Consider the following 15,813-nt stretch of genomic DNA (forward strand, 5'->3'; position numbering starts at 1 on the left):
GGAACCAACTTCCAAGGGAGGTGGTGCAGGCTCCCACCCTGGGGGTTTTTAAGAAGAGGTTAGATGAACACCTTGCTGGGGTCGTTTGACCCCAGTACTCTTTCCTGCCATGGCAGGGGGTCAGACTAGATGATCTTCTCAGGTCCCTTCCGACCCTAGAAACTATGAAACTATAAAATGCAAATGTAGCAACCCTAAAGCCTTCAGAGTGAATCCAGAAACAAAAAAGAAACTCACGTCGTTCATTTCCTGTGTCCGAGCAGAGAACACACTGAATAAATCAGGAGCAAAAGCAACCGCAGGTGAAACACAGTCTCCTTCTCAGGAATAGTCACATAACTAAATTACTAGTCATTTGGCAATGTCTCCAGGTTTTTTCTCTTCCAATCCCTTCTTTTATTCCCCCAGATCCATGCTTGCTGCAAGTATATTGTACATACATCTTCAAGATGCTTAAAACAAAGTGAGGGTGCATGAGGGACAGAAGAGGTGTGCCCAACTCAGCTCTCTCCTGTCTGGCTCCACTATGACAGTTCAGTGTAGGGGTAACAACACCGTATTTGCAGAGTTTTTGCCCCCCTCTGCAGTTGGCTGATTTCATCGGCCAGGCTGTACAATCCTCCAGCTTCTGCCCTGCATTCCAGCCATCTGCCCAGCAGCTTCCCACTCCGAATTATTTTTCCCAAGTGAATCTTTTAATTTTCTGACAGAAAGACCTTTGAGATGGGGATAATCCCTTCAGATGTGTTTGCGCAGCACCAGGCATAATTATGCATGGATCCCAATAGGAGCCTGCGAACATGGCAGTAATATAAATAATAAATTCCTGGGTGCCTCTGCTCCCTTCCCTGATTTTTCTGTAATTCCTTTGCTTCCTGCACTTGTGTCAGAATTTGATCAACGTACAACTCTTTCCTCCTTCCTTATCGCTAGTAGAGATGCTGAACAACGCAGAACATGGCGTTGACCCCTGCAGAACCCCTCTTAATTCCACTTCTTGGTTTTATGTTGTACCATTTAATTGCTCTCTTTTCACGATCCATCAGCCAGCTCCGTACCTGTTCCACAACATTCTCTTCCAAGCTGCATCATTCTGATACCTCTATTAGACTCTCAAGCGGGACTACACTAAAAGCTTTCTCAGGACCTAGATAGATTATGCCCTGTGTTTCAATTGCCCACCTGACACACAACTGAATTAAAGAAAGCTGTTGAGTTTCCAAGGTACAATATCATCTTTATGAAACCATAGTGCTTAAGTGCTCATTAAGTTGTTCTCTTCTAGGAGCTTATAGCTTGAGTCACTTATTTTTATTTGCTTCCATATTATTTTTCAGTACTGAAATTAGGCAAATGGGTTGGTAATTTTCTAGAGTTCCTAGGCAGGAGCTATGTAGTCACATTGCTTGAGATAAAGGCTTGGAGGCGTGCCATGGTGAGCCTATCAGCCTGCAGAGTGAAGTGATGACGAGGGTGAGGACAGCATGCTTCTTTCAATAGTTTTGCTTTAAAAAACTCTCTGGTGTCCTTGTTCCTCCTTTTGACCTAGCCTTTCACCGAGCACTTCTGACTGGCTGTGTACAATCGTTTAAAAGGTGGGGATGGAATAGGGGGCCTTATGACCAAGAGAACGGAGGAGGGCTGAAGGGGCTGAGTTTTTGCTTTTGGCTTAGTGATAGATTTGGTAAGTCACTCAATCACTTTCTCTTTGTCTGTCAATGGAGATCGTAATGGCTCTCTGTTTCATGGGGGTAGTGAGGATAAAATCAGGTCCTGTGTGCGAGGTGCCTGAATACAGTAATGACTTAGCCTGTATATGGGTGAATTAACCTAAAAAAGCAAAGCTGGTCCGGATGGCAGTACAGTAGTTTATGCAGAGGTCAAGCTGTTCTCACATCATGTCGGTGCTTGCTTTCTGCAGATGGGCTGGGGCGATTTGGGAGCATTTGGAGAGCCTTCTGAAGAAACCCCTAATTTAGACCAGATGGCTGCAGAAGGGATGCTCTTCCCAAATTTCTACACTGCTAACCCTCTGTGCTCCCCATGTAAGTAAACTTCACTTTTAAACTAGCATGTGAAATTGCCACCTTCTGAGAAAGTTGGGATGTTTGCCAGCATCTGACACAAGCTATTAACCAAAGCAGTGATTACCCTGAAGGCAGCATTGGGGTTTGATGTTTTGATCTTGTGTTTTGTTTCCTTATTTTATTTATTTAAGGGGGGGAAAACGACATTCATCCATTTTGTACAAAGCAGTAATTTAGCCAGCAAAACACTCCAGTGAGAGAGTCTCTCCTTTTTTTATTTATTTATTGTGTTTTAGCCCTATGGCCTCAGCCACAAAGATATTTTTGTCTTTAGGAAGCTGAGCAAAGTCATATCTACACATGGATTGAACAAAAAAGTTCACCCTGGGCCTGATTCTGTTTTACACAGCATTCCCACTGACTTTTCTTCATGGAGCAACTTGGATTCCTGGCTGTCATTGTTGATGGTTAAGATGCTCAGAGAGGGCATAGAGGAGCAAAACCTTTCAGGTCTCCAGACATGCCGATTTTGCATCTTTGTCCCCAGCGCTGTTTTTTTTCTTCTCGTTTCCAACCGACACGTGAAAAATAAAAGCAAACCCAAGAGCTTTCCTGCTGGGTTCCCTTTCAGGAAGCACGTGGTTAAATGTTTTCAGGCCATCAAGATTCAGGAAAAGCACTGAAACACCTACCTAATCCATTGACAGCAGCAAGTCTTAAGCACATGTTTAAAAAGTTGAACATCTGCTTAAATACTTTCCTGAGTTGGGGCCCTACTGTCTGTTGTGCTTTAGTTGGACATCTTCCTTTTCTGTTCACAGTAGGAGTAGATAAATGTTTGTGCCAAGGCAAGAGAATCCACTTTAAATGAAGTGAATGACTGATTTATGTGAAGTGTCCACCCCCGGCTCACTGCCTTCTCCCTTCCCTAGAGGTTCTGTTGTTTAAAGGTGCTGGAGCAGAAGGGCTGCTGTGTTTCCTTCCATGAGGCACTTGCGTTTCAGCTGTGGGTAAAGTGCTTTCTACACGTAAGGGCCCAGGTCCTAACCTCGTTCTAATGGGCACAGCTACATTAACTCCACTAGCATCACTTTGACTTGACGCTAGAGCAGTGGGATGAAATTTGCCCCATAATCTAATGTAAGAGGTGAGGAACAGTAACATGGCAGTAGGCAATGGCAAGAAGTTCCTCCTAAGAACCAGTCTACCTGTCCCCAGCCAAAATCTGATGCCACAAGGCTGACAATCAGTACTAAACACTGTGTGTCCTCTGTTTTGCATGTTTTGTCTGCAGCCAGGGCAGCTCTGTTGACTGGCCGCCTCCCTATCAGGAATGGCTTCTACACCACAAATGCACATGCTAGAAATGGTAAGAACATTGGTGCTGCTTCTCCTAGACATGCACTTTCTCTACCTTTTCTATGCCTCTGCAGCAGGTGTTGCTAAAAATTGGGGGTTGGCTCTGTGCTTTTCCTTCATCCACCCTCCAAGAAGCACGTTTTCAGAGCAACACAAAGGGATTGGCATGCAGTGCCACTCCAGTTAATAGGAACAGGTGTGAGACTTATTGCTTCCTACTCTCGAAGCTGAAAAGGGAAAACATCTCCAAATGTTCCCATTAAATAAAAAGACTTAAGTTGAGTTGTTAATCTGTTTGCTTCTGCTGGCTGAGGAGATGTTTCCTTGCGCAGCCTAATTGACATTCAGTGAAAGAGGAAAGTCATGCTGGAAGTGGCATTAATGGGGTAGGTTAAGGAAAAGCTGTTGAAAACCCAATCATGTGGAAATAAAACCTTCTCAGCTAGTTAAGAATGGGCAGTTCTGTAGTACTTCAGTGCCTGGAAAGAGAGCTCTCCCACAAAGGTCTTGAAGGAAGGTACTAACTCACATTGCGTTTGGGTTAATTTGGTTAGTGTCACTGGTTCCAAAGTAACAGGGACCCTGAGACCACGTTCATGTGGACATACGCTTACAGCTGTGTATCAGTCCATTCAAATGTATTTGGATGTCCCATAGCTAAATGATAGGGTGCTACAGCAGAGCAAGTAAAGGCATGTCACTGCAGCCTGAGCTGACCTAGCTCTCATGGGTAGCTGGTACTTCAAGCTGGGGCTTTGGAGGCATCCAGATGTGCTGCCATTCTTGTTGTCTGCTATGGAAACTGGCCTGCCCTGACTGTTTGAGTCTACTGTGTGAGTAAGCTGGGATGAAGCATTGATCTTTTCACCTAGTAAAGTGAGGGCTATCTTACCACGAATATGTGAGAGGCTCTGTTTTGGATCTGCCAGTGCACTTTGGGTGTTTCCTTATCCTTACATTTATCCTTTGATTTATAAGAAGCCACAAATTCTAGATGTTTCCAGGCAGTTTGGCAGAAGTAAGTCTCACTGCCCCATTTGAGCCCTGTGGCATTCACTGTCCTCATGGCCACTCCTTTCCAAGGGACCTGCATCCTTAAATCAGCCAACAACAGCTGGGTTCAACCCCTGGTTCTGAATGTTGGTCACAGTGCGGAGCAGTTTGAAAGGCTCCCTTTTCTGTGATGGCAGAATTGCTGAGAGAGCTTGGCCTCATTACTTCCTGGCTTGGGAGAGTTGAATCCACAAAAACAGCGTTGGTGGCTCATCCAACTGGGCCCAATTTCTGATCAAGTTAAATGATGCTTCTGATGAGTGGCTAAAAGCTTTCATGGCCTGCTTTCCAATGTGAGTGAAGAGTCAAAAATCCATGGTTTTGTTTTGCACAGCCTACACACCACAGGAAATAGTAGGGGGAATCCCAGATTCTGAGCTACTGCTTCCAGAGCTGCTGAAGAAAGCAGGATATGTCAATAAGATCATTGGCAAATGGTAACCTTGTTTTGAGTTTCTTGCTTTGTGTGTGTGCGTATGTGTGTGCATGCACCTGTGTGTGTTTAATGTGAAAGGGCGGTGGGAAAATCAGCTTGCAAAAACTTGTTTCAAGAACAGATGTCTGTCTTTTGAAATCCATGCAAGATCTTCCCCCCCTGCTGTGATTAATTTCAGAATTGAGTGCTGTCATTATTAAAGTAAAAGCCTCAACCCCTTGTGCTCTCATCCGTGCACCACAATGCACTTATTTTCATCAACAGTCACCACGATGTTCTGTTGGAGCATGTCGCTAATACCCAACAATTTATTTTACATTGATTCTCTGGAGATGCGTCTGACCCCTACGCTGCAATCTTTCTTTGGTGTTTTGGGGGGTAGCAACTTGTTGAGGTAGAAATAAGGTTGCAACCTATAAGGGCTAACAGGCTGATATTAGGGCTATGCAAAAGAGTGGCCTAGCCTAGGAAAGCAAAGGGAGAGAGTTAAGAGCAGAGACCAGAGCAAGCTTTATGCCAAGGGTTTTTAAAACATTCTGGTTTTGATCCTGTTCTCATTGGAGTTTTGTTACTGGCTTTGATTTTTATGGGTGCAGGACAAGGCCTTGGCAAAGAAAACATCAGAACATAAGCAGTCGGGCCAATGGCCTATCTAGCCCAGTATCATGTCTCCAGTGATGGCAGAAATGGAAATCTTGGAGGGAGAACATTGAATTGGATGTGTTGAGAGTGACCTGCTCCCTATTCATTATCCTTCCTGGCATCCAGCATTATTGGTGTAAGGATGCCAAAAAACCCATCTCTGACTGTTCTGTTCAGCACCTATTAGTAGATCTAAGAAGAACTTCTGGAAATAATTCTTATTGGTCATGGTAGTGAGGTAGAGTGCCTGGCACCTGTAAAGGCAAGCTGGGGTAGGAAAGAAGCGTCTGAGATGCGCGGGCCAGCTAATGCAATTGCCTTCTTTGGAATTGCTGGTGCAGTTGTTAGAGAAGCTACTGGGCATAACGTGTGTGAATTTCAATAAGGAACTTGAGTGGTGTGATGAGTCCCGTTGGGTTTCTAGGTCACTGCGCTGGTAATTCGCAATTCAGCATAGTGCTGTAATAAATAAATGCATAAATAATAACCTCAAAGCTGCATAGGTACAAGTCTGATACTGCTGGGTTCACAAACAAAATCTGAATACAGAGACCTTCCGGAGGCAGCAGTATCGGGGGAGTGGGGTGGTCCTGTATGGGACAGTAATGGGATCTATATTATTTTACAATTTCATTAACGGGCTAGAGAAAGGTGTTGATTGAATTGCAATTGAATTTGCCAGCACCAGAGAAGTCATGGGGAAAACAAACTAACCTAAAACAGTGAATTATTTATTAGCACAAATCCAAGTGGCAAAGTGGCCAGGAAAATTCAGATCAGTGAGCTGAATGCAATGAGATGCAGTTCGGTACTAATAGATGTAAATTCATACACCTAGGGAAAGGAAATAAACAGCACGGATGCAGTTTGGTTCCAGACAGCTGTCTGGAAGGACCTGCAGGTGATGGAGAAAAGCAGACTAGCTGTGAACTTGCAGTGCTGTGTCTTTGTGAAGCTAAGAATCATTGTATTGGGCAGACCCCAAGACTTGTGTAGTGCAGTTGCCATCTCTGGTGATTGTTAGCATCAGCTGTTTCTCAGAGGGGGTGCAAGAAACCCTGCGGCAGGCAGATGTGGGATACCATGTCCTCCATGAAAGTCTTTTCCTAATAGGGATAGGTTTCAGCCTGAAAACAGGTGGCGTTATATCCCTCCTTTAAGCCTCCTGTTCAAGTGTTTGCATGGCATCCTGGGGCAGAAAGTCCAGTCTGGCTATGCCTTGTGTGAGGTGGGGGAAAGGTATTTTCTTTGCTCAGCTTAAACTTGTTGCCTTTCAGATCCAATGAATGTCCCCTTACCCTTGTGCAGTAAAAGGAGGAGAACGGAAGTATGCAGCCTACCCATCCTCCATGTGATTGATTGGTGTGCTTTCTCGTTTCCTCTATTCAACTCTTGTAAAGTCATCTGCCCCTTCTTTTCTCTCTCTCTGCATAAGAGTTTTTTCCGTTCTCCTAATCCTTGTGAAATGAGTGTGTGTGTGTATTCTGGGGGGGAAGGAGGGGTTCCCACATGTAAAACTGGAGACAAAGGTTTTACTTTACCCAGCCAAGGTAAGCACAGCAGTAATGATGAGGTGAAGTGCAGCCCTGATGCACCCCCTGGGGTTACATCATGGATTGGTGTAATCCAGCACATGCATTTCTGGCTCCCAGAGTTCAAAGAATATACAAAGGATGGCAATAAAAGAGACTGGGTTAAAGATGACGGCTCAAGGGAGGAGACTGAAGTAATACATTTATATTTGGCTAGAAATGTCTCCTGTGGAGATGGGGAGGGAATGACAGTTCCCTCAAATACCTTCTGGATAGCCTAAATGCAGGAAGTGAATTATTCACAGTCCTGGAACGTGAGGCTTGGGAATGAGCAGGAGCCTGGAGCCAAGGAAGGAGGGTCCAAGCTATACATTGGCACGAAGCTGTTCAGCAGAGCAGCAGCACGTTTTTTCTGTGTGTCTGTGCATTCTGCAGTTCTCATTCTCACTTAGGTTAGGGTTCGCTTTACTCCATTCTGTAACACAAATGCTTTTTTAAACAAAACTTAAATGCAGCTAACAGTTTCACGGGTTTTGCGGCTCCTATGTGTCTGAATACAGCAGAGATGCCTTAGTGCAGATCGTGCAGGCCCCAAGTGAATTGTTATGTATATTTTTGCTGTGTGTTCTGGGTGGTGGAACAGACCCCACCTCTGCTGAGGGGACCATAATGAAGATGGCATCAGAGAAGATGTTAATAGGAAGGAACTAGAAAAGAGCAAAGGCTGTTCGTCTCCAGCAGTTTGTCAACTATGGATTAACCCTTGCAAGCAGCTCTGTGTGGATTCAGGAGTGTGTCTGTCTGTGTTCAGTTGCACTCAAGAGCATAGAAGAAAGTGGTATTTAATGGAAGGCAAGATGCACAAGGGGAATTGGACTAAATGGAGACTCTGGAATAGTGGCTGGGGCTTGTATACTTATATTACCCGCACCCATTGCTTAGTCACTGATTTGTCTGAAACTGCTAAAATATTCCTCTGATGTCGCTGGAAGATTTTCTTGCCATATGGTGCTTGTTTTCTCCTTGTCAATGGACTCCTGAGCTCTCTGTGTGTTTTGTTCCTAGGCATTTGGGTCACAGACCCCAATTCCACCCTCTGAAGCATGGGTTTGATGAGTGGTTTGGGTCCCCGAACTGCCATTTTGGACCGTACAATAACAAGGACTTCCCAAACCTCCCTGTGTATAGGGACCAGGAAATGATTGGCAGGTATTTCATCCCTTTACTCCCCAGCTCATTTGTCAGAAAAGATTTGAAGGTTACTGGCACCTTCTTTTCTTTGCTTTCTCTGCTGTCTGTGCTCTACTGGAGGATAAGGTTTGCACAGCAAGCTGCCTTCAGCTAGGAAGAGATGGGGAAAATACAGAAGCTTCTGAGTCGGGCAGAGTTACAACACCATGGCTTGGTTTGATGGGCAACAGTCCCCAAAATCCTGTCTGTGCAGTGAGCTGTTGAGTGAGCCAGGCCCTAAGGCTGAGCTGGTTCACTTACCATTGCAACTTACCCCAGGGCTTTTCCTAGCATCCCTGCAGAGTTGCCACGTGTATAAAGTAGGCAATCCCAGAATTGTTAATGCAGAAACTCATTGCCCTTCACACACCAGTGAGATACAGCCCATCCTGATGTCTAGCCCAAGCACAAAATCTTCCTACCTACATGGCAAACACTCCAAACCTGATTCCTGAGGATAAAAACCTCTTGGACACTCTCCTATTAAAAAGCCCCTCTTTGTTGGCTAAAGGCTATTGCAAACTTACCTGGTTCGTACGCTGCTCAGGCCATCTCTGTTTTCAAGGGACGAGAGCTGGGTGCCTTTGAACAGAGACAGCCTACACTGAGCCGTGTAAGGCCCAGGTGAGAACTTGCAACAGCCTTACCCAAAGAAGTGGGGCTTCTTATACAGTTCCCAAAATGGTTTTATTCTCAGGAATCAGGTTTGGAGCATGTGGGTTGGAAGGTTTTTGTGCTCAGGCTAGAAGTCAGGATGGGCTGGTTTGTGAAGCACAGTTTTGGCAGTTCACAGCACTTGTTCCTGGGCTGGATCTCTCAGCCTCTTTTTCCATTTGCAGACGTAGCTCCTTACTTAGAGGGATGCATGCACAGTGATATACATGCAGGGCGAGGAAACGAGCTCCTGAGTTATGAGTCCGACTCTAACATTGGTTTTCCATAGCGAAAGGGAGTCATAGTGCTTACCAGTGTTTTTGAAGAGCTCCCAGGTGCTTCATCGCTGCTAGGCTTTACAATGAACTCTTCAGTTACTGCCTGCTGGAACCATGGCATGTGTTCCTATCTCAAAAATTGACTTTGAAGCCCCGCTGCTTCAGTGCTGGGCTTCTGCATGACATCTCACTGGGATTATCAAGCACTCTGGCTCTCGCTGCTGTTTAGGAGACTTACGGGAGTGCCCAGGATACCATAACATGTCAGAGCTTTTGACTATTCAAACAGGGGCAATGTGCCAGTGATGGGTTGCTCACAGGGCAGCTAAGTTCAAGGTAGAATATTAGTGTAGAGGGTTGTAGTAGTCCAGAGAGCCAAGAACTTTCTGCAGGTGTTCACAGACTGTGGATAGGCTGCTACTGTTTTATACAGTCTTATAGGAGCCCGTACAAATGTGCCTGAAAGATTCCTTATGCTGATTCCTCTCTGCTGCCTCTTGGGAGCCAGTGCCAGTCGTAGCTGCAGAAATTTTTGTTTCCTTTATTCCTATTTGCAAATAACCCTTTCTATATTGACATTCCCACCATAGCCTCCAAGCTTACAGCCTGTATCTTTCTAGCCTGCTGTCTTCAAAACGCATCTTCTCCTGCTCCTTTTCTCCAGTGCTCTCTCCAGGTTTTTTTCCCCTTGCCTTTTGCTTAATATAGCATACCGAACATTTAAAAACAACATGTCCCAATTTCAAAGGTGCTTGGGAGCCTGAGTCTTACAGTGAACTTTACAGGTTGTTGAAAATGTTATCCATAGACTGCACAGCCCTGTAGAAAGGGGAATTGGGTATTCATGTCGGGTTTTTTTAATGGGATATCCCTATTTATCTTATTTATCCCTGTTTTAAGATTGCATCAAGACTTTGAGCTGTGTTTTGTTGAATAGTTATCTTTAATTATTCAATAAGATACTGTGCAAGGAAACAAACCTGTCGGCTCGGGTGCACACAGATCTTGCATGTCTTCACTTAACTTTAGTCTTCTCCTTAATAAGATTTTGCTGCTCGCGCCCGTCATAAAAGTATAATTAAGTTTTTTTTTTTGTTTCCAAAGAGAATTGGCTGGTTACAAAAGTTATGAGCCTGCCCTTTTATTGAGTAACAGTGACCTGCCTCTGTAAGTAATGGGGAAGAGAAGCCCTTTTGTTCTGTGCTCCTCAGGTAATTGATTCTCCGTCCCTCCCCCCCATTTCTGTTTTAAGATATTACGAAGATTTCAAAATTGATCTGAAGACAGGGGAGGCGAACTTAACTCAGACCTACTTAAAGGTATTGTGCATTTTAATAGGGGTTTATAACCATAACCCAGTCATTTTATGTTTCTTCTCATGCAGTGTTTAGATGGCAGAGAATGTTTCTGTTAAGTTAATTTTTATTATCATTTGCAGGAAGCTCTTGATTTTATTAACAGGCAGCAAGCCAGTCAGCAGCCTTTCTTTCTGTACTGGGCAATTGATGCCACTCATGCGCCTGTGTATGCCTCCAAAGATTTCTTGGGCACTAGCCGGAGAGGGCTGTAAGTCACTTTTTGTTTGATTTATACCTCCTGCGGTACAACTTCTTATTAGACTTGAGAACATAGACTGCTGCTTGTTTGTGTATGTGTCCTGAAGTGCAAACCCATACATTGATGAGCCTGGTATTTGATTCAGTTTTTGCAAAGGATTTTGCTGAGGCTGATTTCCAAGATGTTTGTTGTTATCTGAAATAAAAATATGGTGACAAATATGTGGGGAAGATCGACATTCCCTTGCCCATTGTGTGAGTATTGAAATGCTGTATATGGAAGGGATGCTTTGGGAAGGCTGCTGGTCTAGTGTTGATTAGTGCCCGGTTTAAAAGCTTGTAAATCGGAACAGCAAACAGGCTTTGTGTCTTGGAAACTTCAATTTTCAGGAGGGGAAGGGTAGTCTTGTGCGTGTAGTGGGCCTCAGTTTTGAGATTGTAATTTCCACCTAGCATCTATAAGCAAAATAATGTTGTTAGCCTCTAGCTCAGAGCAAAGTGGCCTTTGCTTATGTCTGGGAGCCATATGGTTTAATTTATCTCAATTGCTGGTCTCTGTCCAAGAGTAGCTCAGATCTGAGCAAACTCAAAGGGCTCTAATATCTCAGAGAGGTTGCCTTCCACAGATAAGAGGCATAAGTTATACAGTGACACTGGCAAACTTTCATTACCTACCTGATGGGTGGGTAAATTATTTCCCTCTCCAGCACAGGCATTAGTTGTGTATTCTAAAGATGCCGTGTTTTATTGTAATGCATTACCTTGCATTAAATTCTCCTTCCTTCTTCACCATCTTAAATGTTTATAACTGCTTCTTTCTCAGGTATGGAGATGCTGTGCGAGAAATTGATGACAGCATTGGAAAAATCCTAAAACACCTTCAGAAGCTGGGCATCAGCAAGAACACGTTTGTGTTTTTCACGTCTGATAATGGGGCTGCCCTAATTTCGGCTCCTACACAGGGTAGGTGTGTAGAGGACAAAGCTCAGTTGGAGCTGGGAAAGTTGGGCCCAGATTTGAACAGTCCCAGAGTTGGAAGACAGAGACTCCCATGTTGGGTTTTGGTTTAGCACCATTGAGGTTTGGAGAACTCTTTCTGAAGCTCAGACATGATCACACACAAGTCCCCTTCTGCCCCAGGCCCCAGTGCTGATGGGTAAGTGTTTTTATTTGGATTACAGTTATCCATCATTTAGCTGCCTGCTGGCCAGTTTTTACATCTATCACTTGTATTGTGCGTGCTGGAGGGAAATGTACAATGAACTGCTAAGCCTTCTATATTAGTTAATTAGGAAGACGAATTAGATCCCCATTTCCAAATGCATATCTGACTACTGAATAGTTTATAAAAAATGCAAGAGTCCTGTTCTCTTCAGTTCTTAACGAAGAAACAGCAGGAGGAACAAGCATTCCCTGTCATGAACAGGTTTTCTTCTCTTCACAGATTTCCTTTTTGTTTATAAGTTTGTTTCCCTGAGGTACAGCCATTGAAAATTTGATTTTATAGCTTTTTGTCCTCTCTGTTTGGAGATCTGCAGTCCAGGAGCTACCAGGACATAAGGCTGTGAGGATCTTGAGTTCTAGTTTCACTGACACTCTGTGACCCTGGGCGACCTTTCTGCTTTGTTCCTCTGCCGGCTTAACTGCAAAGCTGGGGATGAAAGGAGTGTCGCTGCAAACCAGTCATTGTCTCTGATCAGAGGTTTTTGGGGGAAACATAATGTAATCTTATTTGTCATCTTTAGGTCTATATAATTTAAAACCCCTAAAATGTAAGGGGATCCTAGAAAAATAACACATCAGTCTGGAAGATTTGACCTCCTTTGGCCACAAGTGAGATTTAAGACTCTTATAGTAAAACAAAATGGACAAAAATGATCTTATTGGTTTGTTTCATATTTGCAGTGTCTGTTAATCGGTTTCTCCACTGCAGGGAAGTCTATCCTAAAACCTTATTTTAAAGGAAGGCAATCAAAGTAATGCCATGTGTGCCAATTAGATGATATTGATCCACAAAATAAAATTCTTTTAAAATGCTGGTTTCAAAAACTCCTGTTTGGGACCCTTTTAAAATATGCTGTTGGCACCTCTTAATGTTTCTCAATTATCCTCTGTTTTTAGGGGGTAGCAATGGGCCTTTTCTATGCGGAAAACAGACAACGTTTGAAGGTGGCATGAGAGAGCCAGCTATTGCATGGTGGCCTGGCCGTATACCTGCAGGACAGGTGGGTGTCTGGTCCTAACAGTTTCAGGCGCAGTCTGAAGTCCCTTTTCTGTAAGCGAATAATTCCCATGGTTTATAGGCACATTTTGCCTATAAAAACTCTCAGTGAAATCTCTTTGTCAGATTCTGGGGTCTAGCTCAAACAGAGTTGATTGATTTGTGCAGTGAGTCAGTTAATTTCATTGTTGCCAATTTGCATGTAGAAGTATGTGATCAGATTTTTTTTCCTGAACGCCAAGGGATTTGACTTTTCTGACCTTGTAGACTGTTTGACCCATCTGCTTTTGTTGGATCACTTTTTGTAGATTATATATTTAAATATTCAGAAGGCCAGGGTGCACCTGCTCCTTCTATATGTCCTCCTGTAGTGGGGAAGTATGCTGCCTGGATGCATTCTTTGTCCTGAAGTGTCAGGTGATGTGACCCTCACAGTCTTGCATTTGACATGGGGAGGTGTTGCTGCTTCCTGTCTGCACACCAATTAAAATGATGCTCCCGATAAACTAATCCCCAGGTGCTAATAGCAGCCTGTACAGGAAATTGTCCAAGACTCGCTAAAGAAATGTTCAGTCAACTCTTCAGCAGACAACACTCCTGATGCATAAGAAGCATTCCCTCCTGTTTTCAGGGGTGTGGGGGGGTGTTATTTCCAGAAGGAAGAAATACTTGAGTTACTGGACTCTGTGCTGAAGATTGCAAAATATTCTTCTAGTCATGCAAGAGGCAAGGATTTCTTAGGGTGCTATCTCTTATTGAACCAACTATGTTGTTGGGATAAAGTTAGGCAAGCTTTTGAATGTAAAACATCCTTCCTCAGGACTCTAATTATAGGAAGCTATATTCTGTTACAACAGCTTTATTATATTTTTTAGGAAGAACTTCGTAATTATGAGGGTGTTTCAGCACTGGAACAGGTTACCTAAGGAGGCTGTGGAATCGCCATCTTTGGAAATTTTTAAGTACCAGTTAGACAAACACTTGACTGGAATGATTTAGACAGGGATGATCCTGCCTTGAGAGGGTTGGAGTAGATGTCCTCCTGAGGGCCCTGCCACTCTGATTTTTTCTATGATTCTGTGATTAAATCAGGATAAAGATAATTCACAGTGCATATTTAGTATGATGCTATCAGATAACACAACCTAAAATTTAGGGCACAAGAAGAGTTTTGGTTTTGTCATTTTAAAGGTTTTGTAAAGTCCAATAGGAATATTTTCATAATTTTTTTAATGAGAAATGAAAACAGTGTTTTTTTGTTTGAATTTAAACCTTTCCACAAAGTCTTTGCCAGCCAAACACGATAGCCTTGAACGCAGCTTGAAACTGAAGTGGACTCCTGATTTCCACTGGCTGAAGCAAATAAAGTGCTGAAAGCAAATTTCTGTCAGAAATGGGAATAAGGAAATACAAAATGTAAAATTCTTTCCCTTGTAATAATCCTAGGGTTAATAGGAGTGAGGAAACCATTTAACAAGAACATGACAAGGCCAGTCTGACAGTGATTGTGCGTGTGTGGTGTAGCAAGTTGCTGACATGGGAAGTGTTCTCTGTTGTTCAGTGGGGCAAGTACCTAGTGCTTACAGTTGTAGGCAAAAGCTTAATCCTGGTTCTGAATTTTCATGATCAACCATGTATGTGCAGCAAAAAATGGGGCAGCTGAATGTCATCAGGTACCAGAGGTATGTTCACAGGGCCTCCTATTCATCAAAGCACTTAATCACACAATTAACTCTAAGCCCTTGCTTACATCTTACAGGGCTGATCTGCACCTGGGGATCTGATTCAGTGACTTTGGCACTGAAGTACATGCCCAAAGTTAAGCAGGCACTTCATTCCTCACTTTTGTCCCCAGCTCAGGAAAGTGCCCAATGGTTCCATGGAGGTGTTCGGCTTGGATATTTCCTGTTGGGGTTGAAGCTGCCTTGTAGAGCTATGGCCTATAATATGCAATGGAAGTGATACCCTGGGTGACTCTGTAAATAAAATGTAGCTGGTATGAGCCAAAAATTGGTCTTGGAACTGAGGTTCCTGCATTCTGGTACCAAAACTGGTGTTGACTACTGGGGAGAGGTTCCATTTTACATTAGGCTTCTGGGCAGTGTTAGTCTACCATTGTCTTCTGTTACAGTGCCATGCAGGTGTGCTCTAGTACCTAGTCATTTCTCTGCAGCTGCCTTCTCTAGGCACAGGAGCTGAAGTGTCACAGAGTTCCTGCTACATTGTTCTTGTTTCTTTTCTATGCCATACGTGGAAGCTACAGATTTACATCCTGCATTGCGAATCAAACATAATTTGCCTGTGTTTTTGGTTGCAAAAGATGGAAAATCTGCTTGAAATCTGCAAGCATGCTTTATTTTCAAAAGCAGTAGAGAAGCTTGAGTCTAGAGACCTAAAACCGATCTAGAAACTGCAGTCTACTCTAGACCTACAGAGCGGTGATGTTAGTTCCAGCCACACTGGTGGCTTGTAATGTGGACAGGAATCCACAAGGACCTGGTGCGGACTTAGTGGCTTTTTCTTGGAGGTGGCCAAACTGCTATGAGCCAGGGATAATTTTTGGTTCTTGTTGAGTGTGGAAGGTTGCATTCAAACCCACTGTTAAGTGTCTTTCGCTATCCTGTTATTAGGCACTGGAGTCGCACAGTGCTTTAGCTGCCCCATACAGTAGGAACCAGTTCTTTGCTGGGAAGCTTGTAACACTGATGGTGGTCAGCAGCGTGCTTTCATTCTTCCCAAACAGGAGCCTTCTGTGTTGTAGTAGGCCTGTTTGTTGCAAGGGACAGGAATAGTACGTAGAAGTTTATAAAAAAAAAAAAAAAAAA

The 15,813-nt window shown here is 43.7% G+C and overlaps 1 protein-coding gene across 3 annotated transcripts in view; it reads left to right on the forward strand.

The window, feature by feature from the left end:
* GALNS (galactosamine (N-acetyl)-6-sulfatase) overlaps positions 1-15,813 on the forward strand; it is a 51,591-nt gene that overhangs the window by 6,332 nt on the left and 29,446 nt on the right. The window contains exons 2-9 of one of the 3 annotated variants that reach the window (XM_019505392.1): positions 1,922-2,045; positions 3,322-3,396; positions 4,774-4,876; positions 8,115-8,258; positions 10,464-10,530; positions 10,650-10,777; positions 11,591-11,730; positions 12,889-12,992. In XM_019505392.1, the coding sequence (XP_019360937.1) occupies positions 1,922-2,045; positions 3,322-3,396; positions 4,774-4,876; positions 8,115-8,258; positions 10,464-10,530; positions 10,650-10,777; positions 11,591-11,730; positions 12,889-12,992 (885 nt within the window). Of the gene's footprint in view, positions 1-1,921; positions 2,046-3,321; positions 3,397-4,773; positions 4,877-8,114; positions 8,259-10,463; positions 10,531-10,649; positions 10,778-11,590; positions 11,731-12,888; positions 12,993-15,813 lie in introns of those variants that run through there. The other 2 variants (XM_019505393.1, XM_019505394.1) reach the window with 2 other exon arrangements.

Source organism: Gavialis gangeticus, unplaced genomic scaffold (assembly GCF_001723915.1).
Source record: "Gavialis gangeticus isolate Ggan-Ray unplaced genomic scaffold, GavGan_comp1, whole genome shotgun sequence".
Lineage (NCBI taxonomy): Eukaryota > Metazoa > Chordata > Crocodylia > Gavialidae > Gavialis > Gavialis gangeticus.